Source organism: Thunnus maccoyii, chromosome 23, assembly GCF_910596095.1.
Source record: "Thunnus maccoyii chromosome 23, fThuMac1.1, whole genome shotgun sequence".
Lineage (NCBI taxonomy): Eukaryota > Metazoa > Chordata > Actinopteri > Scombriformes > Scombridae > Thunnus > Thunnus maccoyii.
Genome location: NC_056555.1, coordinates 12,141,068 through 12,168,561, shown reverse-complemented (window position 1 = coordinate 12,168,561; position 27,494 = coordinate 12,141,068). Strand labels below are relative to the sequence as shown.

General features: G+C 41.0%; 1 protein-coding gene across 11 annotated transcripts in view; it reads right to left on the bottom strand.

Moving 5' to 3' along the window:
• The window catches only part of grm8a (glutamate receptor, metabotropic 8a), a 349,644-nt gene that overhangs the window by 228,467 nt on the left and 93,683 nt on the right, over positions 1-27,494 (bottom strand). For all 11 annotated transcript variants that reach the window (XR_006093954.1, XR_006093953.1, XR_006093951.1 and 8 more), the window contains exon 3: positions 23,003-23,219. Coding sequence is in view for 7 of the 11 variants with exons in the window: in XM_042403444.1 (XP_042259378.1) it covers positions 23,003-23,219 (217 nt within the window). In the remaining 4 variants the exon portion in view is untranslated. The remainder of the gene's footprint in view (positions 1-23,002; positions 23,220-27,494) is intronic.

Below are 27,494 nucleotides of genomic sequence, written 5' to 3'. Positions count from 1 at the left end.
CAATTTCTTCACCTGCAATCTCTGCAATCACTCTACTCATTATTACTCATTATCATTCTACCTATATGCACCCTCTCCTTCACTCTGTCCTAAAGCTGATGAGTAGGATGAGGGCATGACTGTTTGTGTGTGTGTGTGTGTGTGTATGTGTGTGTCTGACAGCGCCTTGGGGAATGCAGACTTTGAGCGGATTAATATGATCTAAATATAAACACTGCTAATCAGGACATCAAAATATGCACGGGGAGACACAGATATACACACACTCACAACTTTCATGTGCACAAATATGCATGACCACAGTGTTGCCTCGCATCTGTCTCATTCTGTCATTTTCATCTTTTCATCTCTCAGGCTCGGAAAACAAGTTTGAGGAGGGGGGGGAAGAATTCAAGGGTTTCAAAACAAGCAAGTCATCCACATCACATGGTTTATAATACGATTACAAGTTCAAAACTAAACACAAACTCCAAAGCTGTATGCCGTTGCAAACTGTAGGTGCGATATGAAGTGAAAAACAGAGGAAAGATCTGGTTTATGGGTTTCAGGCTCTTGGTTTGACATTTTAAAAAAAAAACAGAGGGGATGATTTAGCAAGTCTGTCACAAATTACTGTCTGAGGCGCAATATTTTGCATCACTGCCATTTTTTAATTTAGCGGATTATTTAGTAAGAATGAAGATGTAAATGAGCACAGCGGCAGTTCGTGTGGTTTAAATGAAGTGCTGTTGGGTAATACGGGCTGTTTTAGCGTGCTTTGTGCATGTCTGGAAAGCAAAAGAAAGTGCTGCCGAACTTTAAATATTGGTTGAGCAGAAGACACTTTTGGAACTGTGAGCTCACAAGAAGAGAGGCTATATGTGAGGAAATATTAGTTAAATGTCTTCACGGTGACAGCCCGACAAAAAGATCAGTGATTAATTAAATGAGTTATGAAAAAAATCAGTGGGAGATTTTTGGTAAAAAACCTTTAAAACTTCTTTGATGGGATTATTGCTGTAAACAGATAATATCACAGCCTATTTAATAAGTATTACTGGCTGCTTCAATTATATCGTGTTGGACTGAAAAGCTAATGTGAGCCGTTAATAGTCAGGAAAAAAAAAATGTCAGGAGGTACCTGCGGGAAACAGAAAGCTGTTCCCTCCTCCCAAATGTTTGACACCTCGCCCTCAAAAAAAAAACAAAAGGGCAGCAAATCCTTCAGAAATGTCACCCAGAATCTGCAACTGTGTGGAGTAATCAGTATAATCTCTATTTAAATGCATACAAATACAGAACACACGCACTTGTACCTGCAGTACAACACACACATATACTGTCAACAGACACACACATGTAAATAGCCTGAAGTACTCCACAGAAGAGAGTTAATAACGTGACCTGCTGAGATGAGATCTCACCGCCTCTCATAATAGGCCACTAATACATTATTACATTAAGACGCATGTTTCGGTGTGTGTGTGTGTGTGCAGGAGAGAGAAAAAGAAGGAAGGAGAGATCAAGAGACAGACAAAGGAAGGCAGCCCGCAGGATGGAGAGAAACGACTTGCAGGAGAGCAAAAAGAACTGAGGGTGACTCAAACGAAAAAATGGGACTGCAGAGAGAGACAAAGCCATATATTTTTCTCTTTCATTAAAAGCTTCCTGCATTCTGCTGAATGCGGAAGAACAGCCGGAGGCGTGTGCATTGTGAGTCCAGCAACAACCACCCCGAGCACACACACACACACATACATACACAAAACTAGACAGCTATTTTCTCACATCAATGCAGAACTATGAGTATAACTTTTATGAACCTTTTAATTCTACCTTAAATCTCAGTCCTGAAAGAACAGGACAAAATATCTTTTCTCTGAGGGTCTAAAAGTTGTCTGTGTGCACTCAGACCACACTGCCACCATGCTTCTGTGTGTGGGAAGCAAATTAAGGAGAAACCTCCTTCAAAGTAGGGCTGGGTGATATAAAAGATATATACACTTGATATATACACTTCTATACAGACTGTTGATAGGAAACATTGCCTGAAAGCGCACAGCAGCCTATCAAATCACAGGAACAAAGCTATTTACTCATATAGCAGTATTTTAAACAGCCCATGCCCCCCAGCATGGTTGGTTCACTTAGCTAAACAAACCACATGCTACTGTTTTGATTATACAAGAGAATCATGAAAGACACGGGTGCTCCTTCAGAGGGAACTTCAAGTGTCGTTGAAGAAAGCGACAGCTCAGCAGCCAACTTATTTCATTACCTGAAACACGGTCACCCAACAGAGCAGGCGGAGTGCAAATGTTTACAGTCACGACCACCAGCAAAGCGAGAGCAGGGAGCTGCTCAGAGAAAAGCCGCGACATCAAACTGTCCCGTCGGCGTTTTCTAGTTTTACACCATATAACAAAACAAGTAAAAAGACACACAGACATAACACATGCTGTTGCTTCTTTTTTAATTGCAAAAGGCCTGATTCAAGAAGCTAATGAAAGTAATGGACCCAAAAGCTGTAATAAAAAGCAAGCAGTGTGTCTGACTTTGCACTTTTGGAAACAAAGTTAGGGTAAGTGTAGTTTTTAGTGTCCTGTGATACTTGAAGGCTGCTGCACAACAAAGAGTTTACATTGAGAAGCAAGGAGGAATATCTCCTGGAGACCAAATGTGACACCATAAACTTTCTCCTCCACAAGCAGAAACTCCACCTCATCCCCGCTCCCCTGCCTGCATCCCTCTACCTCTCCCGTCTGCTACCATAGCAACCGGTATCCGAAAAACACATTCAAGTAATGAATTCAACCAAACGACTAAATAAATTATTTGTGAGGAATGGATTTAAAAATCAATGCATGAGTAATGCTCACCTCTTTCATTTAAACTAGATATTTTACCGGATGTCTGTCTCTGTTTAGGTACTCTGGTTGCCCATCTGTCCAATTAAAAAAAAAAAACTGATATATACCAGAAAACACATTTACCCAAAGTTTAAATGAGAAGACCCTGCTGCCCAAGTATTCATATCACCCTCCTGCATTTTGTGCATGAAATAACTTGAAAGAAGCACAAAAAAAAAACATGAATCACGTATTCTTTTAATTAAATTGCTGCATCAATTAACACATTAACCTTAAAATCGCACATCAAAGAACAGCAATTTAGTATATGTGAGTGTGTGAGAGAAAAGAATTAGGGAAAGCCAGAAAAAGAAATTCACACATAAATTAGAACTGAAATGTCAAATATAAAAAGAAAAGAGAAAGTTTGGAGAAGAGAAAAAAAACACCTTCTTGTTTAACAGACAGTATATATAAAGAATATTCAATGCAATTATCTGAAACATAATCAAACAAGTAGTGAATAAGCCAGGTCATTCTTGTTTTTGGCTGCTGAAATTCAACTGCCAGTTTATGGAAAGACCTAAATTCTTGTTGTCAAAATCACCTTGGCAACAGGACGACAGTTTGCTGCTGTTATTGACTGATGTCCCACAATGTTGACCAAGTGGCTTTTTTCTTTTTTTGACCAGAGTATGAGGACATTATTTGTGGCAGAGGTAGGCAAATAGCTGCCTGTGGGCCAAATCCTGCCCTCCAACAACAATATTTGGCCTCTGACGAAAGCCAAAGTTCTTCCTTTCATAGATTACATTCAAACTTTTACATGATTTTTCTGAAATCTACTGTAAATAACGATATAAACACAATGTACATCTAGATAAATATTACCTTGGAAACAGCTTATACTAACATAAAAAAAATCAGCCGTCTTTCAATCCTACAGACGGTGTGTGTGTTTCAAAAGATTCTTGGAGGAATATTGCTTAAATTAGTTAAAGCTGCAGGGCACCGGTGTTTGTTTATCATTTGTCTCCCGGGTTTGGCATCCAGCCTGGAGGTCCCAGATGTTTGGAACTTCCCACCAGCTTGTGAACACAATGAGAGTAACTGAATGGACCGTTTTAATTGGGATTGTGTCGCCGGGAAGTGATTTAGGTCCAAGTTTTACTTCCTGTCAGCTGTGAGCAAATGCGTCTACCTGGACCCATTTAGAATGTTAATGAAAATGTGAAGCTCTATTCTCTCCTTTGAATACAGTGGTCGTTCACTAAATTGAGCCTTTTTAAGTGTTTGTGATGACTTAACACGTTATGAATTTCTTACTGCCTTCTCTTCCACTTAACAAGGCTGATGGGGAAATGCTCTTCGCACAAATACATCAGGCGAGAGTTGTAGAATATGTGAAGGTTTAATCCTTCACATATTCTTGGAGAAAGGAGGGGGATGGTGTCGGTATAGGTCTGTAATATTCATGTTCACCTCTTTTTCACCTCTGTTCGACTTTTCAACCATATTTAAATAGTTAACATATATATGAAGCTGCAATCAATTAAGCCCGAGGTGACATTTTCATGACTTGTAATGTTTAAGTGATAATGCTGAATGTGGCAATGTATCAGGCGCCGTGCGGGTGCATGATTCCTTTAACATGGGCATGGGTTGAAACTCTCCACCTTCTCCTCTGCATTTCTCTCGTCCTCTTACTCTATTTTCCATCATTCTCTCGCCTGCTCCTCTTAATTTCTCCTCTTTCTTTTCTTCACATCCTCTTGTTTCAGTGCCTCCTTTCATAGAGTTCGGCTCTTTTGAGACGACAGCATTGTTTCAAACATGACCAAAAAGGCAGAAGGCTTAGTGAGGTAAACGGGAAGGGGTCAGGTTGGATGCTTGGGCGAACAAAGCTACTCCTACTGTTCATATTTCCTGGCCAACTGTCAATTTTAGTTTCTTTAAACCAAAACTTTATCAGCAGACAAGAACATTTGAGCAAGTCCGCAAAACACTAAATTACTTTTCAAAAATAAATGTTTGTCCAACACTACTGTTAAAATTCACACTTTCTAAAGTATCTGTGTATGGTAACTACAGTATGGATTAGAGTTAGGGTTTTTTTTTCCGCACATTAACTATGTTTAAGGTATGATTATGGTTACATTACTTAAAGATTGTGGTTACGGTTTAAAAAAAAAAGGCATGAAAATCTGACGAGCTACACCCCCATCCACCTCCCCGCCCTCCACACTCTACTTCCTGTTTTGTTACATATAGAGCGCACTACTTCCTGTACTGTCAGTGAAAGTTGGCATTTCAAATAAACCTTGAGTTGCAGAATCATCCGATATGGATGCAATTCCTACATGTATCAGACTATTTCATTATAACACTAACTAAGTAGTTCTTCTTTAACCATGACCACAATGTTTACCCAACTGTAATCAAGTAGTTTTAGTGAAGTACTGATATAGTAGACATGAAAAGACGGGTCATTTTGGAAGACGGTGACAAACGACCTTCATGTCATTTAGTTTGGAGGAACTTTTTATGCTTCCCCTTTCTTCCTCTCCCCATTCCTTTCTCCTCTTCGATCTCATCATTCCCGCTTGCTCCGTTCATCTCATCTTCTTTCTCTCACTCTCTTCTACTTTTATCTCCGTCCTTCCACTCTTTTTCCTTTTACCATCTTTTCTCTCTCTCTCTCATCACATGAAACAGTGACAGAATTCTAAGTTTCCATCTCCGAATTTCTTGCTCAGAAGTTCACACCCAAATCAAGTTGTATCAGTGTTACAGTTGCGTGTGTGTGTGTGTGTGTGTGTGTGTGTGTGTGTGTGCGTGCGCATGTTTTCACCGATGTCTGTGCCCTTTAACGTCTGTCTTTGTACATTTCAAACACGTCTTTGGATATGTTTTGAGGTGCCGCCACCAGCTGCTGAAGCTCAACACCATTCACAACATGTGAGTGCAAAGTCACAGCACGCAGCCAAGTGGGAGCAGAAAAAAAAAAAAAGATGTGGCGGTAACGCTGCATATAGTTTTAACTATATTCACATATTAATGACCTGAAAATTACATAAAGCACATGACCTTCTCACCAAAGAGAGAACAGCAGATAATTTTAGACGTGTATGTGAAGCAGCAACAAGAAGATTAAAATAAAGAGACGTTCAGGCATCTAATGAGGTTGACAACTTGATGTGAAATGATTTTTGAGGCGCACATCCTTAAAGCCAGACTTCAAAATATTTTATTAAGAAAATTATGCAACTCTTCATCTTAAAAATCACACAATGTGTCATCCTTGTAAATTAACTCTGCATTAAATTGGCAACGAAGCCGATGCCGGTGTCTGTCAAATCAATAAGAACTGATCTATGTCTTGTTTGTAGCGTCTGAACCTTCAAGATGCAGACAGAGGCAGGTAGCGCTTCACCCAAGATGAATTGCACGATTGCAGCATCACGAAAGATGCTCATATAATGAAAAATACAAAAGCAAAAAAAAAAAAAAAAAACAGGGAAAAGGGGGAATACAAAAGGAGGGAAAGAAGAAAAAGTAAGTGAAGATATAAGGCCGTGTCTAAGCCTGCATGAATTCCCATTTCTCTTTTGAATAATAACAGTTTCATTCTGGAGTGAAAAATGGGGGGAAGGGGTGGGTAAGTGGTGAAACTTTTTAAATCCGTGGTTCCATGCTGGCGGAGTGGGAATAAATTACTCTGTCAGAATCAGAACTATGGAGACACAGCTACGTTAGTTAAAGTGGAGAGTGTTGGAAATGCCTCCAACCGTAAGCCATTACCCATCATTTGTCAGGTTCCACTGCCAGCTCCATTGCATAATTGGGTCTGCACTATGTCTGTCATCATCAAGAGTCATTTAGATGTAAATATAAGGGCAGGTAGTGTAAGAAAAGCGCAGAACTTTGATAAGTAAGACTCTACTGACTTCTTCTTTTCAACAGTTGCACTGTCTGGGATTATACGGTAAATAAAGGGAGGTTCAGACAGCTGGATTGCATCAGATGAAGAGAGCTCAGCTTTCCTTGAAGAAACTGTGGGACAATGTACATCATCTATCCGTCTCCAACTCTGAAAATATCCAGACATTACCCAGGAGCTATATGTGAGAACACAAATGTCTGAATCAGTTGAACTATACATTAAACGGACTTTACCCTGCTAGCTCCCTTGTATGTCCATGTAATGTCCGATTGAGCCCACGTGTGAGTACAGCAGGTCATTTTCCGGAGAATTCACAGTGAGCGAGTGGGCGTGTTGATGACATTTCTATCATGCGGCCACCCTTTACCTAAACCAAACAGAGTATTTCCAGTAGGTGAGACATGTCTGACATGGAAAATCTCCTGTTGTGTGCTACATGTGTGAAAGGGCAACTCCGGAAAACATCTGGATCTGATTCTCCTGACACCATCATGAGTTCACAAGAGAAAATGGCTTCTGTCACTCTGTATTCAAACAGCATACTGTACGTCTCTCCCAGTGCTTTAACTTTCAGATTTCTTTGTGATTTTTTTCTTGGCTTACAATATGAATTTACAGCTTGCTGCACTTGATTATTCCATCTGTGCCAGACATCAACATGGGGGACTACTGAATATGAAGTTGAACTTGATGGGATAATAGAGGCATTTTCAGATGCCAACAAAGGCTGGAGGTCAACAAAGGGGGCTCTCAGATGTGATTCACATGAGGCAAATTTGTCGTGCAATGAGATTACATACAAAGTCAATGCAAAGATACAAATCACGTGACACGAATCACACAAAAGACATGTCTTTCATGTATTCACGCAAGTTGAAAATATTAATCTCGAGTGAAAAGTTTGCACCTATCGCAGGGCTGGACCAGGGGATTCAGCCACGCATGCCGACAGACAGCTGTTGAGAGCCAACCAGCTGGAGGAAAGAGACGGGGAGCATATTGGTGCAGCTGCTGATGATTTCAGGAGGAATAAACACTCAATGGACCACCACAGCAGTCACACCGGATTCTGCTCTAATCCAGAGCTGTTTACCGGCATGAGGAGTATATTTTTTAAACTATAGGGATTAAGAATTGATTTATCTCCACTTTCGCTTCTCAATCTAACTTAGCCGGAGCTAACACTGGAGTCGCACACCCCGCTCAGCTGCTGTCATCAATAACAAACACCTTAAATGCCGGTGAGTTTATATAATTTTAAATTTACACTGTATGTAGATATCTATGTGTATAAATTATCTTCCAACGTCTCTACCGCAGAAACGGAACATATCGAGCCGCCAAATACCACCGTGACAGATGATAAGGAGCTCAAAAAGATAAACAGGCAGTCTTATAAATCCTGAAGAAAAATCATTTTTGATCGCTTCCAAGAGCCTGGTAGGAGAGTGTGTGAATATGTAACTATACTATGATATAAGTTATATTCAAAGAGTATTTTTTCAAAAACAGGTGTTGGAAAAGGGGGGTTATCTTATGATCATGGTTGCCTGATATTTGGTATTTTCTTCCCTTTAAAGTCTGAGAATAAATAGAGAAAGATGACACATGCTGTATGCTGGATAGTCGAGAAGGGGGACAAGTAGGTTGAGGATGAGTGTGAAAAAGCCAAAGGAGAGAGGGTGAACTGTGAAAAAGAGAAAAAAGGAAATTATATGGTAAGAAGAAAAGTACAGAGGCATGTCTAGACCATTTTTACTGAGATTTATGGAACTCGTACACCAGCCTCTAGCTTCTCTGCAGGTAAACAATAGCGGAGAGGACAGAGGATGGCACAGCAAAGACGGAGAAAAAGAGACAAGATAACACAGAGCAACCGAAAAAGAAAAAAAAAAGGAAGAAATCAGAGAAACTCGGAACGGTTTGAGAGAAACAAACAGACAAAGAGACAGATGGAGAGCTCTGATTACTCTTCCTGCATCCTGGCATCCCAGCAATCCGACATGGATCGTTGTCGAAGCAACAATGCAATCGCGGTACCGACAGAGTTGTAATTCTGCCCCATTCACTCCCAGCTAATCAGCCTCTGCCAGCTCACATCCATCAGCCTGTTTGGGCGATGTGTGTCTGAGGAAAGAGTGTGTGTTTGTAACCGAGGAGAAGACACAGGGACGATGCGAGCAGATGTCTGTGAGAGTATGCATGTGCACTTTTATCTAAGTTTGATTTATGTGCTGCAAAGCTGAGAGTAATGAAAGACATCCGCAGTAAGTTCATCAGCTCTCCGCTCGCTTGTCGCGCCAGGTGGAGGACAGCAGGCCTCATTTGCCTCCGCGTGTGAGGCCTTGTGTATCGTGCCTGGTCTGGTCCAGCTGAAGAGAAAGGCAGGCCGTATCGTAGCAACGTTGACTAGAAAAAGGCAGAAATCCTTGAAGCGGGAATTTATTCTGCTCATAAAGCGGAATCCTTGTAATTGCAATTACGGCTGCAATATTCATTACCGAAAAATCCGTAAAATTACTCAGGATGACGTCTTCAAATTGCTTCTTTTGTCTGACCAACAGCCCCAAACCAAAGTTATTCACTTTACAATCATCTAGCTGAAACTAATGGATGTCTGCATTAAAAAAAAATGACTGAAACAATGAATCGATTATTTGCAGATTAATGTTCTGTTGATCAACTACTGTAATTGTTTCAGCCCTGACGGAAATGCAAAACCAAGAGTCTTTTCACCTGAGGCAATAATCACTATTCATGCTCATCACCCAGTCTGTCTGCTATTTGTTCCACACAAACTGCTGTTGTTTGATTCGTGCTGGTAAAGATGAATCCGTCACCAAATGTTAAGAACTGGAACAGCAAAATGCTACAGTAGAGTGAGAATTTTCATGGGTCAAAAAATGTACCCAAAGCAAAAGCAAGGGTCTGTGACTATCTGTACCAAATTCTGATATGGACCAATGCGTTTAAAGCACAGACCTGAATTCTCACAGAGGGACCAAGGCGAACATGAGCATTAAGAAAATGGGACAAATACCAAAAGGAACAACATCTGGAGGTTCATGGATGGACCTGAAATGTAGTTTATCATGTTCCATTCAACATAATTCCATGTGCTGCATTAATTTTCTAAAGCAATTGTAGAAATTCAGCTATTTGTTCAGTTTTGACTTGCTGACTTATATTGCTTGCAGCATTGTCAACTGCTGCTTCCTTTTTAATATGCAAACAGCCATCTACACACTGATCCTTTGAGTGAAGCTACATTGGGGTACGGTATGTACAGCTCTAAATAAGATTAAATGAGGCTTGAATGGCCTGAAACCAGTAAAAGACTAATGCATTTTATGATATGATGCAGGTGAAGTATCTAGCACCAAATAATAACGATGAAAAATGAGAGGTTATGGTTGCTTACCTGCCAGACTGCCTTGCGGGCATCTCTCTAGCTCAATAATTTTTTGGCTCACTGTGTCACAGGTTTTTTTTGCAGCTTTCACATTCAGTCAGTTTCTGGGTTTTTGGATTTCTTTGTGGCATGCCTTCAGTTCAAATTTGGATTATGGATTAGACATTAATGAGTTATTATTACCCAATACTGGTTTCTAATTGGTTTCTCATTTCATTTTACATTGAGAAATGTACAAAAGAGCGACGGCGTCGGCCTCTCCTCTGTTTGGAATGTTTTCAATGTTCATTATTACGTTTGGTTTCCCTGCTTGTGTTCAGTCTCCTCCATCCGTTTCCTGAACAAGAATAAGGGAGTCTAATATTCTCGGCGTTTTCAGCATCAACATACAATGGTTTGGATGTGATCGTGAGAGGCTGACAACATCAAAGTTAAATTCTCCTTTGATCGCTGACTGTAAATGTAATTTCCTACAAATGACACTTCCAGCTTAAAGCCGCTAAGCTACGCTAAGCCTTTTCCTAAAATCATCCAAGTGACAGTTTGCATAATGGTGAAACTGTTGTTTTTTCTTTCAGCAGATGCAAAGAAAGAGGATTGAATTTAGATGAGGAAGTTAAGTTCACTAAAACTGATATGGAAATAATGTGAGCTTTAATTAGTTATGACAGCGTGTGTCTGTCTCTCTGTGTGTGTGTATGTCCTGTATTTGTATATAATACTGTCGGTGTGTGTGTGTGTGTGCTCTTTATGCCTTTTTCATCATTTCAAATCTGCAGTTTCAATAGACATATAGTTTTTTCTGTCTGTGACTCCTTCATGCTAAAATATTTGGTTTGGTCCTTCACTCTTCTTTGATGCCAACATAATATGTGCAAAATATGTGCATAATATGTGCTGATCATACCACAAACCTTCACCCGCGCCCTCAGATCTGCCAGCAGCCTGCACCTCCGGGTCCCCCAGTACTGAGCTCCGCACCATGAGGGACCGAGCCTTCTGCTCTGTTGCACCACACTTGTGGAACAGCCTTCCTAACCATCTGAGGGCAGAACAGACCCTAGACTCTTTTAAAAAAGGCCTAAAAACCTTTCTATTCAAGAAGGCTTTTTCATCATCATAACTGTGATTACTATTTTCTTTATGTTGTGTGTTGTATGTTATTAATACTGTAGCACTATGAAAAGTGCGGTACAAATTAAATGTATTTATTATTATTATTATTATTATTATTATTATTATTATATGTATACAGAATAGTAGTATATTAAATTATTTAACCCTTCCATTTTTAAAAGGAAATGTATTTTGTGTGTGAGCTCTGGGATGGGACTCTCAAAGCTCCCTGAGGTAGTTTTAACAAGTATTATTTTTTTTGCAGTGTGCCAGCCAACATTGGTTCCTGTCATTTATTTTAACCGTGACCCCAGAGCCTTTCTGCAGACAGAGATGAAAAACTGAAAGAAAAAAAAAAAAATAGATGAGGAAGGAAAGAGAGAGAGAGAGAGAGAGAAAAAAAAAATCGTAAGTTACTGGAGCAGAACGGTGAGGAGGCTTGAAAGTGCTTTTAAGTTGTGCAAGCAGATTCCTACTCTCTAAAAACACAAAACACACACATATACACACACATCAAAGCGGCAAACAGACATACATACAGTACCGACTCGTATAAACACACATAAACTCACTTACATACACACATAAACCAAACTCGCTACCACACGGTCACAGTGAAAACACATGAGCCGCACACTCCGGGACATTATGCACACACACAAAGACAAACACAAACCTATGTGTACCAACTGGTGCAGTAATATTGCTTAAATTACTTTTGGGGCTTAACTGGCTGGCGTTTTTTTCTCTCCTGAATCTCTTGGTGGACTCCAAGAGGCCAAATAGGGACAGAGAATAAAGGGCACACACACACATACACCAATACCCCATTTCTCTCTGTATCTGTACGTCTGTCTGCAAAGCACCCTCTCTTGTTCCATCGCTGAGGGAGTTTGAGGAGTTCTCACCTCTGTCAAGAAAGTCACTGAAGCTGAAATGGACACTATACATCTAATAGACAGCATTGAGCTAAAGCATACTGTATCTCAACACGGCCAACACCATACAAAGGCATATGCAAACCGTACTATGTGTTATACTGCCCCTTTTAACTTGCTGATATGATTCTGCTCAAACAAGAAAATTCATGTTTTTAGCCACAGGGCCTTAAAATCCACTCTGCAACATACTGCACATCAAAAAAATTGCTTTATAGGAAGCAAATTTGATTCTTCCTTCAATTCCCGACCACTAGTAATCGCTGAGACGTGGCAGAAAATACCGAGGTGGTTTTAAGCATCACAGGCAACAGTTTTGTGGGAATCAGTGGGTAATTTCTGTTGGACTTCATATTGGGATATCTGGGGGGAAAAGAGCTAAAAATGGCCGTTTCAGTTGGATGGGATGAAACTCACACAGAGCTGCTCAGGTAATAATTATCAACTCCAGATGTCCTCCGGCAATACCGATGTCATCCGCAGAGGGCTGTTAACTCTTAATAGTTATTGTCAATTTCATCCAGGTGAGGGATTGGCAACATAAGGCTAATATCAGCTGCATTATAATAGAATATTAGACTTAGAAGGATGTTAATGACCTCTTCAAGATCATTTAGATTCATGCAGTATTTTAAATACAAGCATAAACCAGTTTCAACAAGGCAAACACAGGAGACAAACAGACACACAGATACGCACAAATATAGTATGTTTAAAGGTCTTTATAAAGACAAGAACATATACAAGCTTACATGCAACTGAGAGGTTTTTTTTTTAGGGGGGGGGGGGGGGCTTTCACAAAGACAACAAAGACAGCTTCACCTTGAGATGAGAACCAAGGCTGGTGTAATTAGTTACAAATGGATGGGTCGGTGTTTGCGCGCTCCCTGTGTGTGTGATGATGAATCGTATCAGTCTTAAGTTGTGAGGGGAGTGTAATCAAGGACACGAAACAGAGAGCTAAATCGACCTGAGGTACGGCATTGTCAGCTGAGTGAGAGTTAGAGGGAGTGTGTGGCTTGTCCTTCTTCCTCTTCGTCTTGAGCATTTATTTGTGTTTGTGTGCTTGTGTTGCAGAATTTTGTGTGTTTTGACACTGTAATCACAGAGTCACTTAATAATGTCTTCCATAACCATCTCGGCACACTAAGTTATCACATATCATTATACTTCTATTGCATGATGTAATGTAGTCTAATTCAATTCATTTCCTAAGATCATTATATTGCAAGAATGGTGCTGAAATTGTATAAGATAGTGACTAATTCATACAAGTTTCCTCATGAATAGTCATATATACTTTAATGCAAGCTAAGTCATTTTCTAAAAATATTGCATATGTATAATATGTGTAGAATGCATCAAAATGACATTCAATTAGCGCACGTTTCCTCTTTCTTGAATAAAACAACATAAGCCAGTAGCAAGACTCGGATAATGACAGGGACCGCCTCCATTGTGGAGGGCAAGAGTGGACTGAAAGCGAACTAAAGAGGCGAAGCTAAGCAAAAAGGCGGAAGATTAGTTTAGAGCCAGAGAACTAATTAAATGAATCTGGAGATAAACGTTTAATTATTTTCTCTCAGCCCTTTTCTCCTGCTCATTTTCTCGCCTCCTTCATTACTGCCTTCCAGAGCTTCTGTTGAGCGGCCAGTATCGGGAGGGCAGCGGTGGGTGGGGGGAAGTGGGGGGGGGGGGGGGGGGGGTGACACACTGTTCTGAGCCAGTGAATTCAGTCCACACACACACACACTTTCTCTCTCTTGCTCCTTCACTTACAGCTTCCTATACACACTCACTTCTGCACAGATTCACCCACAGCCGCTCTCACTGACACAAATTCACTGACGAGTAACTCTCTCACACACACACACACACACACACACACACACACACACACACACACACACACACACACACATATCCTTTCTCTCTCTGTCTGCAGTGTGTCTGAATGTAGATGTGGTGGTTTTTTAATCCCAGATGGATTCCATGGGGAAGTAAGGAAGGGTACTGGAAGGAGAAAGGGCCGTGACTTGATTTTTAAAAGATGTCTCCTGTTTCGGTAAGTACACTGCCACCTCTTGTTCTATAGCAACAGGGATCCATATGCTCCAAACACAGCTCCATATAGGAAGCTGTAAGTCTCTAGGCATGGCAAGATTCAACGGCATATGCTGCGATTTCCACAGCAATGGTCAATGGCAGGGTGGCATAGCGAGTCAGGAGACTGCCCTTCAGCTGGAAGACCTGGGCTGGAGCACCTGCTTCATGGAGCTTTCATTAACTGAGCAATAAAATGAAACACAACCCAGGTCTTGACAAACTGGTCTACAGCTGATTCTGCTCTCTGGCCTCTCTGTGGGAGAGAAGCCCTCCATCCTCTTCAGGGAATCAATGGAGTGTCAGAAAAGGGAAGGGAATGTAAGATGTGACATGATGCACTGAAAATGGGGCGCCGCCTCTGTGCACGGCCTTTGAAACAACTCCCTGATAAATCTCCACCAAGTTTGACCTTTGCATTTTTTTTGTGTGCAAAAGCAAAAATGCTGCATTATGTGCCCAGTTTGTGAACAGTCACTAATGATGAGTAAACACGTTTAGCCCATGCTCATTGAGCTGTGTGTGTTACTACTTCTGCATGACTGGGAAGCCATGACTGGGGGTGACAACACACAGGCTGCACTGTGAAAGTCTTTTCAACCGGATTTAACCCAGTTTTAATGGATTTCCGGATGTCTTTTCACCTGAAAATCACCACAACCATGTTTACTGGGCTGCCAGTTTTATTTTCTATGAAATCTCCATGCTACATTTAAAAATTTAAAACCACACTTCTACAATTTCATGATTACAGTGCAAAAATTCTGTACAATAATGCCAAATAGGGCCACACAAGGTTGCACTGAAGGGGTAGCATTAATGTTATTATTCCTTCCAAAGCCTCCGTCATATGTAACGTCAGACTAATGTTTTGAGACTTTCACCCGCTAGACAAGTCAATCACACTCAGCAAAACTGCATTCACTAACAATGTGGCACTCAGGGGTTCCAACACCGGCATCCAGAGTTTGCATACCTCCGTCGCTGTAACTTCAAATAGAAAGTTATTTCAAGTTTTCCCTAAAGCAGTCCTTTTGAAACAAAAAAAGATTTTGCTGACTGCCACGTGGACTTGGCTTAAGTATTAGTTGTGCATACATTTCCTACATGATTCCTCCTGGGAGTGGGGCAACACAGCAGCTGTAGAGCAGCAAACATAAGTAGGACATATTCATTTTCAAAGTCTGCACTGGAGAAGTAAATATTTAAATTACTCACTGTGTTAAATAAAAAAAGTACGGAGAGAGGCATGAGTGGGCAGAGAAAAATGATTTTATAACCAGCACTGGTCCTCTTGTCCGCACTGACACACACTGTGTAACCCCTGACATATGCTAACATGATGTGAGCACCTACTCTTATATCTTGGTAATTAATATGCATGCACACCAACACCCTCACACAAACACACACTGTCAAGAATCATCAGTGAACGATTACACACCAATTAATATGGATGTTTGGTATCAGTATGCAGAGTGCCTTGTAAGCTGCAATCATTACACTGCAATCACAAAATAATCACCAAGAAATTCCCTGTGGCTCTCTGTGTGTGTAAGACATCTACCTGTATCTCTATATTATGTCTGTGTGTGTGTGAGAGAGAGAGAGAATGTATGTGTGTGTATGTTTGCAGTGGCAAGTAGTGCTGTGTGTAAAGGAACCGGAGAACCGGTTAACCCAAAGTGAAGAACTTGTCAGGAGACCAGAATGTCTTATGCAGGAACATCTATTGAAGTTTGATCGAGGAGGACAGAGTTACAGTGCAAGTGAAAACACTGTGCAATGCCACTCAATTCTGCACTCTACTTCCGGACAAGAGGCAATTTTTTTTTAGGCAAGGCAAGACAAATGTATTTATATAGCACATTTCATACCCAAAGGCAACCCAAAGTGCTTTACACAGTATACGAGCAAAAGCACAAAACAAAAAGAAATGATAAAAACAATAAACGCAAGCAAGTAAAAGCACATGGAATAAAAATAAAACAATCAAAAGCACAAAGAATAAAACAATAAAACAAACAAGCAAATAAATTTGATTTAAAAAAAATAATTAAACAGGTAGGTCTTTAGCTTGGATTTGAAACTCGTCAGCATTGTCTCAAGTCTTAGTTCTGGCAATTTGTTTCACATTTGAGCAGCATAGAAGCTAAAGACAGCTTCACCATATTTAGTTCTGACTCTGGGAACAACCAGTAATCCAGAACCAACCGACCTTAGAGGTCTGTAGGGTTTGTGCTGGGTCAGGAGATCTGATATGTATCTTGGACCTAAACTGTTCAGTGATTTATGGACAAGCTGTAGTATTTTGAAGTCGATTCTTTGAGAAACCGCTAACCAGTGTAGTGATGTGAGAACTGGAGTTATATGCTGAGCTTTTTTGGTCCTTGTTAAAACCCTGGCTGCAGAATTCTGGATCAGCTGAATCTGTCTGATCGCTGTCTTAGACTGACCTGTGAACAGTCCATTGAAGTAGTCCAGCCTGCTAAAGATAAAAGTATGTCCAAGTTTCTCTAGATCTTGTTTTGACATCAAGTCTCTGATCTTGTGATATTTTTTGATTTTTACTCTTCAAGGCCAGACTGTTGAGGTCAGTAAGTTTTTCTTCATTGGCCCCAAAAACAATGACTTCAGTTTTGTTTCATTTAACTGAAAAACATTTTTGAGCTTTGAGTAAAGATTAAATAACAGAGCTCCGAGAATCGACCCCTGCGGCACTCCATACATTGTTGGGAGATGCTCTGTACAGATACCAATGGATACAAAATAGTCTCTGTCTTGAAGATAGGACTTGAACCAATTCAGGTCTGTGTTAGAGAGACCAAGCCAGTGTTCAAGTCTGTCTATTAATATATTGTGATCAACTGTCTCAAATGCAGCAGTAAGGTCCAATAACACAAGGACAGAGACTTTACCAGAGTTGTCTACAGACAACTTTCTCAATAAATATACTGATAGTTTGCAGGTTTGATATGGGACTGTAGTTGTTTAGTACTGATGCATCCAAATTAGCTTTTTTTAAAAGTGGCTTGATTACTGCAGTTTTCAGGGCTTTGGGGAAGACCCCTGAAAGCAGTGAACTGTTGACTATTTGTTATACATCTGTTGCCAGGCAACTAAAAACCTTTTTTTGAAAAATATTTAGGCAGAGAATCAAAGCAGCATGTGTAGGGTTTGAGATTTCAAACAATTTCTTCAAGAGTTGTAAGGTTTATAACATCAAAATGAGTCATTTTTACTAGATTTGCTGTGTTTGGTTGTTGAGGCGTGTCATTTAAATTAAATGAGGAAGCACTGATTATTTGCCTAATCTTTTGAGTTTTTTCTATGAAAAAAGAAGCAAAGTCATTACATGAGTTTGTAGAATGGAGTTCAGAAGGCATTGGTACTCATGGGTTGGTGAGTTCATCCACAGTGGCAAACAGTCTGCGTACATTATTATTCTCTGAATTAATAATCTGAGATAAGAATGACTGTCTTGCATTTTCATAGTGAATTTGGAGTTTAATTTTTCACCATTTACACTCTGCTTTTCGACACATTCTTTTTTGAAGTTCGGCCTGTGGGGCCTTCCTCCATGGTGCCTTTTCCATACCAGAAGTGACTTTAACTCTAACTGGTGCAATTTCATCAATGACATTTAAGATTTTGGAATTGAAATTGTCCAGAAGGTCATCCACTGACGTTGACAAAGAAGAGGGTATCATGGATATTGCCGAAGAAAATGCTACGCTACTGTATTCACTGATATATCGTTTTTTGGCTGTTTCAGACCTAATTCTAGCGTCCACTATGACAGTCATATCAATCAAAACACAGGAATGATCCAATAAGGCAGCATCAAGGACCATGGCATTTGAAATATTAAGACCTTTGGAGATAACCAGGTCCAGTATATGGCCTTTGTTGTGAGTAGGTTCTTTTACATGCAATCGGCAAAGTCATCAAAAAATGTAGTTGAATATTTCCGTGGACCATATATATATTTAATATAATAATTTTTGCACTATTTATTATAACAGAGAAATTCAAAGGAGTTGTATGTACCAAATGATATCTGTTTACACAAGAACACATCTTTGAATATGACAGCTACTCCACCTCCTCTTCCTGCCCTAACTACATCCAGACAGTTAAAGTTAGGGGGCAATGACTCAATAAGAACTGCTGCCCTGTTGTTTTCATCCAACCATCAACCGTCAGATTTGTAATAAAATATTAATCAAAAAAGACTTGCCTGCCAGAGATCTTACATTCAGCAGAGCAAAATGTATTGTGTCAGAGTCAGCTTCAGAGATTATTGTCTGTTGGCGAGGAATAACAGTTAGGTTTGATAATTGTGCAAAATGTCTCTAATCAGAACAGCAATTTTTGAAATCACATGATTGGGGCTGATGTCACATGAAATACTGCATTGTGATGGACAATTGATGGGATGAAATCTGGAATTACTGGTAGTTTTGTAAAAAGAATGGAACACTGAATGAAAAAAAAGGCTGAAATTTTACAGTGGGCAGAGAAATAAAATTGATGAATCAATAAATACAAACACTGTTGATTTCCTCCCGTGGAGCTGACATGAAAACTATTTTGGTGCAGTAAATTTCTGCTGTTAGTCAGCCTGGTGAAGGCAGGTTAGCTGACCGCTGGTCAGCAGCTGCCAATCAGAGTCGGTGTGGACTGAATGGTTACCGCACTCGCTCACATCTCGCTTCCTTTGTGGATTCCCAGTTGTGTTGGCGAAGGCTCACAGTATGGGGCTAAAACTTGGTGGCCAGGGGGGGCCACCTACATGGAATATTTGGTGGCCAAAGAGTAACTTTTTGTGGCCACAGGCCATCGGGCCATGGTTGATGTTGAACCCTGCCCTCACTGCACTGATTGCAGTGAAAGGGGCGGGCGGTTTCCAGAGTAACGCCTGAGCCAGAGGACAAGCATCCAGCCCAAGTTTTCCAAAGCCAGGAACTTGTTTTCAAGTTGCAGGACTTCGGAGGTGCAGGGTTGAGTAGCGAAAGAGTCACGGGACCTTCTGCCCTTTACCCAGTTCCAAGGCTCAAGCACTGATGGAGCGGAGCAGGATTGAAACTCCGGTTTCACTCCGAGGCTCAAGGCACCTGAAGGCTCTTCCTTCAGGTGTGAAACACATGCAGAGACTAGGTCACCACCAGCTGCCATTGAGCCTGACCACAGAAGAGTGGTATCATTATTCCAACAGACCGGAAAGCAAGGTCAGTGGGACTCCACCGGAGCATCGCCACCAGCTGAGCCCAGGATGGAGAGATGTTATGACTGGGTTGCTGCAACAGTGAAAAACCCCAGGATCAACTTACCCTTCTATTCGAGTTAGTCTTTTAGGCAAGTAATGTCCGATTTCAGCTTTGAGACGGTAAATTCACAGGAGCCACACAATGCTATGCTGAATGTAGCTTGTGTGGGAATTCTGGCTGTGACTGAGTCGCATTGTCTTCTATGAACAATACATGAAAACAACTTCCACATCTGATGACTACAATCATTGATCAGGTTAAAAGATATAGTTAAAAAACGACCAAAATTCAAGGAGTGTATCTTAAGAATGCTGCTTAAAAGTGGATAAAAAATCCTTTAAAAACACCAAATCCTTACCCTTACTACCTGTCCAAATAAGGTTATTCTTCACTCATCATTGCCTCTATTGGGTATTGAACTATAAACAAAATACTATATTGACTAAAGTTAACTGAAGTCACGTAGTCTGTACACAGGTCACATGCAATCCCTTCTTAGAGGAGACCAATCTGACCGTCTGCACAAAGCACAGCATATCTCCACCTGACCTTGGTTACCATAGGATACAGCCAGCCTTATCAAGACAGCTGCTTATCCCAGCCAACCTCAATAGACAGAGAGATGAACCACTCTGAAAGAGACAGGTCATGACTTGCTGCTTCCAGGAAAGAAAATGACCAGAGAATGACCAGGGGAACACAGATATTTCCCCCACACTGCGCATCTACAGTATATTAGGACCTCTGTCATTATTCAATCACTGTGCTTGTCCCATTCTTCCCACTATTCTTTGTCTCTTCCTGTGTATTTCCCCAACTCTACAGCTTGATTCAAAACAACAGCACACACGCAAACACTGTGGACTCTCCCTCGTCGGTCATTTTTTTTCTCTCCCCTCCTCAGCCTCCTTCTTCTTCTTCTTCACTGTTTTTTTTTTCCTGGCTCTCCCCTCCCTTCATCTTCTTAGTTCTGTTCACATCTGCAGAGCCGCAGAGTAAACAACTGACTGACTGCTGTCACAGCATGTAGCCCACCCATACACACACACACACACACACACGCTCACACGCACAGAGGGCAAAAGAGTGCACTATCTGCTGACTCCCAGAACACAAACACACACATTGCTGAGGACTGCTTTACCCTTTCCAATGGCACACAAACACACGCCCGGGCACACACACTGATCTGACACCGCAGAAAACATCTATGTGCTGACTGCCACAGCACACAGCCCTGGGCGAGCCGGCTCTCCAAACATGCACAGAGACAGAGATGGACGGATAGACAGCAGCACAGACATACGCGGAGCTGTCATCTCCACATCAGCACGCAAACAATGCAGAAAAAAAGCGACAGAGGGAAAGACTGGGAGTAAAGAGGAATAAAAATAGAGAGATCTTAACTGATACTCTCTCTCTGATGGATTCCTTACATGTCTTTAGCCCTGTCAGTCTGTAAATATTTGTCAGCATCCAACGTGATGTGTTTTCAATAAACATTGGAGACATAAACAGGGAAACCGACAGCATTTTGATCTGTCAACATCACTTGGAGGTTTTCATAAACCGATTTGAGGCGGCATTCGCCCAAACTTGATGCTCTCAGGACCACAGAGACCACGCTCTTAAATCTTACATCAAAACAGACAAGCGATCCGTCTCTCTCTTGTCTCTTTTTCTCCCCTCCTGTGTCACTCTCATTTACTCCAGTGTAACATACTCTCATCTCTCTTGCAACTCTGCGACTTAATGAAGGAGCGATAGTATAAAATCGACTCTTGTAATTTACTCTTTGCATTAGTCTTTAAACACAAGAGACATGCAAAAGAGGGACAGACACTATAATAGAAATCTACTTTTCCAGACATTTATAAAAAAAAAAGGTCAAAATTAAACTTCCTAGCCCACAAGCCTTATCAGTTGTTTTTCAGTTTTTCTGCAAACAACTACGGAGCTTCGAGGCCAATTTCACCCTCGCTGAGATAAAATTACATTTTTTTTCACCTTACGGTAGAAAACAGATACAACAACCTTTGTTACGTTAAAGCATGACAAGAGCATATTTATAGCTTCCAGGAAAATCAGATATACGAAATCTTCTGTGTGAAGTAGATAATCCATCGACTCAAACAATCTGTACAAAATATTTTGTAAACCCTATTCTCAGATGATTAAATTCTGCATCAAAATACATACAAAAACTCTGCGTGGTCAACTTCCCACGCTATTAAAATATGCAGAAAAGGCCAAACGTATGAGATAAAACAGAGCATATTGTGGGATGCATGTCAACTTCAAAAAGTATTTTCTTGTCCTACTATTTTTGTGCATTTCTGATTAGTCTGGCATCACTTGCTATCCCACAATGCTTTGAGAGGTGATTCTCTCATGTCCCATACAAAATGAATCCGGATGAATGTTTCTTCACCATCAGACTGCCATTTTTCCTCTTAATTGATCATCCACCTGTAAATCTTCAAGACATACTTACAAAGACCATCCAGTGGTTCTTCTTTCCATTCATAGGTTCACAGATTTTGGCATTTACTCAATGCTCAGACAAGAGTCAGCAATGATGTTAAACTCTATATAACTATACATATAGAGACCAAAAGAAAGTTGAGAAAACTCAGCTGCGCTTGTCCGTCAAATGCTTGCTGTGAAAACTCTCTCTCTGTCTCGGTTCATTCGCCACAGTCTGCAATCTACAGCCTGCAATTTTACTCAAAGAGTGAATTTTCCCTGGAGTTTCCTTAGAGATTTAAACAACAGGTTTCTGCTCTGTTCTTGCTACCGTTCTGCTCAAATTACAGGCTAAAGCCACTGATCATGTATCGCACTCCAAAGTGCGCTATGAGCATCATATAGTTATTTTATCCCTGATGGCGGAAGAGAAGTGGCGAACTTGACTCCCGACGTTTTTTTTTCTGGAAGTGTGGTCTTCCGTTCTGCTCTCACTGAAGTCCATTCAAATTATTACTTACAACAAGAGTGACAGAGCAGCAAATGCGCCGTGATAGTGTGACACAGCACGGAAAGATAGAGTTGTAAAGCTTTACCTCAACCACGTTTATCTGGACAACTAGAGGAAACCTCCTCGCTATACTCCCTATAGTTCTCCTTACACCACAAGTTCTCAAACACTTTAAACATCATGGAAACACTTATACACGTCTTTTAAGCTACAGTATAGAGTCAGTTTTGATGTCATTTTGCTGCATCAGCTGAGATATGGGAAGGTTTGTAGATGACCTGCTATTGAAGGGTTAGATTCCTGTATCCACGTTGTTCTTGTCAGAAGTAAAAACGGTAAAACTGTCACAAAAAGTCAGCCATATGCACTATTATCATATCTCAACGAAGTAATAGAAAAAGTGCAGAGCTCCTACCAGTTTCTCTGGAGATCTGGATGAACGCCTCCACGCCGCTCTCGCCGTAGTTGCCCTCTGACGCTAGGGTGGACACGTAGTTCCATTCCATCGCCGTGACGATGTCCATCATAGCCTGGGCCTGATAGGAGTCCGGCGGTACCACACGGGAGAAGAAGTCATAGCGGGAGTTGTCGCTCAGCTCTGGGGCGGTGGAGGCGTAGCTGATCTGGGGGATCTGGACGAGAAGAGGGAAGAGGGAAGAGGGAAGAGAGTAGAGTGAGGAAAGGGTGAAATGAGGTGATTGTATGAACATAAAATAGTGTCATGTTTTATAGTCTGCATATTGAAATATTTAATGTAGGAGGGCGATGTGATTTCTAAATGAATTGTTTCATTTCATTTTTATCATCGCAGTAAATTCTTTCGCCCACTGACAGAAAAAAAAAACATTTAAAAAAAGAAAAAGAGATGAGTCACGTTGTTATAATTCTCCCATCAATTCTGTGCCTTCATGCATATTTTTTACTGAGATATATATGTAGGAAAGACTTATAAATGTTCCCAGCTCCCTGTGGGATCCCTGTGATTAATAATTCTCTGGGATGTGAGGAGAAGTTGTCACGAGGAACGTTTAAATTCAACTGCTAGGCTGCAGACTTGTTCTTGGTTCAGAGACGCAAAAGAAGCAAACAAGCAATTTGAAAGCGAGCGGGTACGGAGGGGAGAAGCAGACACGGTGAATAATTGGGAATCTGAATGAGATGGAGAGGTAAGGAACAGGTAGACCGGTGGTGCTTTTTTTCCAGTGTCAAAGCCGCAGATTAAGGGCAAAGAAGAAGAAGATTTGACGCAAGGAAGGCAAACACAAAAGGGACCGGACAGGAGGACAGACAGACAAAAAGCACAACAGGCAGATGGGAGGATGGAGAGGCTGACAGAATGACAGGACACACACACACACACACATATATATAGGTATCACTAGTGATAGGTAGCGTAACAGGCCGAAGGTGTTAGAAGGCCGACAGGCAGATTGATTTCTCCCCTGATGCAGGGGCGCAGAGAGGGAAGACCCTGTACTTGCTGACACACAAAAACACACACACACACACAGATGTTGGACATACGTCTAATCAGCATTCGTTAGAAGTAAGACTTCACTGCCAATCTAACCCAAAACATAAGGTGTGTCAGCTGTCTGTCTGTTGCACGGGCACACACATACGCAAATACAAATGTCTATAATTGCTGAACACAGCAAAACCAGGTACTACATGGAGAGATTTAAAACGGACACTGTGTGTGTGTGTGTGTGTGTTTGTGTGACTAGAATATTTCTAAAGCCCATCACTCGCTGTCTTCATTCCCTTTGAGCGTCATCTGAAGTCCCTGCCACCCTGCATCTACACTTGTCTTTGCCATTTTAAAAGGTCAGTGATCTATCTTGAGTTTTGCAGGATCTTCTAAATTCACTCCTCGTCGGTAGAGCTCAAGAAATGCAGCAAAAAAGGTGAAAAACTTTTATCTTTTCATTCAGGAAGTTGCTTGTCAAAACAAAACAAGGAAAAAAAAGAAGGATGGATTGACCCGAGCTGTATTCATTCACCTCCGAGCAAAGAGTATTGAAAGAGCAAACAACTAATACGTTATACTTCCATGACAGTGATCAATGCATGCCATTAAGTGGAAGGTGTATAATTTTTTAGAAGGTGACTGTCTAATTTTGGAACAAAACTATTTTGTTCTTTTTGTTTTTCTATTGTTTAATAGCCTTTCATTTCTCTTAGTGAGCTTGGTGGGAGTTCATGTTTGGGACACTTGAGTACTGTTGTTGGTCGTTTCTGTTTGGGGAGTACAACCGGAAACTTTCATGAAATTTCAGGATGTCTATGTATAATTCATAGAGGATACAGATAAACAAATAAAGAGAAATGGAAAGAATAGAATCAAAGCATGGTCTGCTGAACAAAATAGTTGGTATATGTGCCTTTGTATGTGCATGCCGGTGCGTGACTCCCCTGTTTCTTTTGTCCTTTCTACTCTTTTTGCCCATTGAAATAGGTGCATATCCATTTCAAAGAGAAACAAATGCACAGCTGCAAGAATATGAGATATTCATCTGTTTACAACAGCAACGGGAAAGTAACCCTGTGACCTGGGCAAACCTGCTACTTTGATCTTTTTGTTATTTTACCTGTACAGCTGGGAAACCGAGACGTACGCAGACACAAACACACATTTGTGTACACTGCACAGTCATCCTCTTGTCATATTTCCCTGAGTCATTACTGGGAAAGAGGAGGGAAAGCACAGATACGAAAAAGAGTAATGCAGACACAGCTACGTATAGATTTAGTGACATATAATACTGTCTGCTGCAGGCACAGACCCAATACTGTCTTCCATAACTGTACTTTTACTTTTCTAAATATAAATGGAGCTACAGTGAAAGTTCATGCATGCATGAGCCTGTAGTTTTATTTCTCATAACATTACTCCTCTCACATCTCTCATGCATGCTCGCTCATAATCTCCCTTTGCTGTCATCATCCGGGGGCTGTCAGTTGAGCTATCAGCTGTTCACGTCAGCTGGTCACATATCTCCAATAGCACGTCGACACACCTACCGTCGTCAGCCTATCATGTTGCGGCTGTCTTTTTAAATGTTTTCTCCCTCTCTGCCTTAGTGCTTTCATGCACACCCAACCACCTCCCCATCATCGCCCAGTCTTCGCAGATTCATCAGTGCATCGCTTCATCAACCTCATCAGCCTTATCAGTCTCAGTGGAAGTCATCAGCCACCACCAGTGTCTGGACTCCATGGTGGGATTTATCTTGCTGCTGCTCAGGACTGATGTCCTTTGATTACAAAATCTCCCTGTAGAGTCTAAACGCCAAAGACTTTTGACAAGACTAATTATCAGTATCATCTGTACAATTAACAATTATCTTCTACTTCATTCACTTCTCTCTCCTGATTGAAATATAGCTGCAGACATTTCTGCAGTCGCACACGTAGATCCCCTAGACACGTATGTAAAGGCACAGAAACCTACTTAGACTGAGCATGTCTAATGGCATGTGACATTCGAGTGTTGTAAATCATTCATGTGCTGTGAGTTGCGAGTGACTCCAGCCTTTTTCAAAGCAAGCAGAGTTGGAGTTGTAGTTAGAGGCGGGAAATTAACGGCTTGGTTCCCCCACACCGCTGGGGAAGAAGATTATGCCTCCAATCCCCCTAATTCCATTTGCTCTAATGAATATGTGTGTGTGTGTTGTGTGTGTGTGTGTGTGTGAGAGAGAGAGAGAGAGGGGGTAAATGCAAGTGTGTGTGATAAAAAAAGGGAAAGGATGTATGTGTGTTGCTGCCAAATGTAGTTTCACTTAGCATTAGAAACACTTTCCTGCTCTCACACACACTTATCAAGGGGATAATGTGTCGTTTCAGTTTATTTATGCACGTCTTTCAGTCAATTTGCACATAACACGCAAATCGTCCTTCCTCAAAACTCATTCAGATGTTTTTCCTCCATTTCTTGCCGTCTTTCTGTCTCCAGGTTATGTCTCGGTAATGTCAGTGGGTTGGTCCATCAATACACTTCTAGACAATATGTTATTCTGGACATTACATTTGAAAAGCAGAGGTCGTCTTATATTCGAGGACTAGACAATTACGTGATCACAAGATAAGAGATCTTTTTTTTGAATGGAGAGCGTACCAGTGTAACTCTGGCTCCTACAGAGCGTGTTGCATTATGGGCTGTTTGTAGCCTTAATGTTGTTATGCTACTCTTTTAGGGTAAGTCAGCCCTAAAAGTGTTTTGTTAGCTCGGTTTAGCCTACAAGGGTGTCTGAAGGTTTTTTCTGCCGCTAGGGAAATAAATTCATGATCAGTGGAAAAGTCCTAAGTGCCTCCCGACGTCTTTACTGCAGAATCAGACCAGATCTGTTTCTCAGAGACCACAGTGACGTATTCAAATGTCTTGTTCTGTCCACAACAGTCCGCAACCCAAAGATATTCAGTTTACTGTCATAGATGACTCAATAAATCAGATATTATTCACATTTGAGAAGCTAGAATCACAGAATTTGAACATTTTTTTCTTAAAAAATGACTCAAAACAGTTAATTGGTTGGTCATCAAAACAGTTGGTGATTAATTTAATAGTTGGCAAGTAATCGATTAATTGATTAATCATTGCAGCTCTAATTTTGACCACTTTGAAGAGATACACAAATGTGGGATTTACATTCTGCTTTAATGGAAGTTTTTTTTTTCTTTTAATGGAAAAAAGGCTTCAGGGATGAGTACTCTTCTTGGAGTATCTCAGGGAAACTTTCCTAACAGGACAAGTGTAAAAGTATGTATCTTCAAAAAGTATTTTTCCAATACTAGGATGGGTGGTTGCCGCAGGGGCCCCACAGCAGGAGAGAGAGAGAGAGAGAGAAAGAGAGCAGAGGTGGTCGACTGAGCTAGAGAGTGAATGAAGAGAGCGAGCAGTGGTAGCG